The 1,169-nt window shown below is 62.9% G+C and overlaps 1 protein-coding gene across 1 annotated transcript in view; it reads left to right on the forward strand.

Moving 5' to 3' along the window:
* LOC101633537 (carbonyl reductase [NADPH] 3) overlaps positions 1–661 on the forward strand; it is a 14,646-nt gene extending 13,985 nt beyond the window's left edge. Inside the window, exon 5 of the mRNA XM_004675535.1 lies at positions 518–661. Within this exon, the coding sequence (XP_004675592.1) occupies positions 518–661 (144 nt within the window). The remainder of the gene's footprint in view (positions 1–517) is intronic.
* The last annotated feature ends 508 nt before the right edge of the window (positions 662–1,169 follow it).

A 1,169-nucleotide genomic window follows, 5' to 3' on the forward strand; every position in this document is an offset into this window, starting at 1 on the left:
CAGCCACAAGCCATGGAATTAGCGCGCTGGCCTCGGGGCTCCCGCTGGAGGCTGCTGGCCGGATCTGGGAAGTTCAGAGCTGTGATGGTGCCAGTCACGCCCCAGCCCGAGGGTCAGGCAGCAGGGGGGTTGGGGGGGCTGGAAGTAGCCAGAGAGGAAGGCAGCAACTCCCAAGAGAAGCAGTAAGGGGGGGGGCAAAAATGAAAACAGCCCCCTGCCCAAAGGGGGACCTTTCCCTGACCTCAGACCCTGCCTGAAATCCCAGAGTCCTCCCATCTGGAAAAGAAATCCCCCTTTTCTTTAACTTAGTCTGCATGGGGCTGTTGCGTGCGAGCAAAACGAATGTAACACAAGCCCATGAAAAGGTTTCCTGGGAGCGCGGGTGGGTGGGGGGCGCAGTGGGGGCGGGAATTAACAATCCTGCCGAGCGGAGCCCTGGGACTGAGAACCCCGGGCTGCCAGGCAGGGCCCGGGAGTACCTGGTCCCCAACATAATTTTACCTAATTCTCGCACTAGCTCTTTGAGGCAGCTGTAATGTCAGCTCGGAAGGAGGAGACGCCCCGGCGGAGGCTGATCCACGTCGCAAGAGGACCCCAGGGGAGCCGGGGATGGGTGGGGAACCCGCTGGCCGAGCAAAGGCCCCAGTGCGCTGTGCCGTAAACTGCAGCCTCACTCTTGCCAGGCCGTGGCCGCGGGCAATTTTCGTGGTGTAAGAATTAAGGAGGGTGAAACGTTGAATCGAAGGGATTTGTCGGGCTTTGCCGCGCTTAGCGCCCGACGTAGCCTGTTCGAACCCGAGTACAGGAATCGCGCGTGTCGTAGGCGCCGCCGGCCAGCAGGTGGCGCGAGCGACCCGGTGCACGCCGGGCCGCGCCCGCTCAGCCTGGCGCCAGCCGCCTCGCACCTCCCCGGACTCCCCCTCACCTACAGGGCTGCAAGGGGGACTGTGACCCGCAAAGGACAGGGACCTGGGCAGATGCAACAGGTGCTAACGCGCCCCCTGACAAGGGCTTGCTTGTTACTGCTACTCCATCACCGCGCCGGCACAGCCCCAAGGCAGGGCTGGCCGGACTTGTCCACTTGGGGCGGGGAATCTGGCTTCCAGGCGCAGTATCTGCTCTTGCAACTCAGAATGCAGCGACCTGGACAATCCCTCTCCAAGAGGTGG

Source organism: Condylura cristata, unplaced genomic scaffold (genome assembly GCF_000260355.1).
Source record: "Condylura cristata isolate star-nosed mole 26May11 unplaced genomic scaffold, ConCri1.0 scaffold00003, whole genome shotgun sequence".
Classification (NCBI taxonomy): Eukaryota; Metazoa; Chordata; class Mammalia; order Eulipotyphla; family Talpidae; genus Condylura; species Condylura cristata.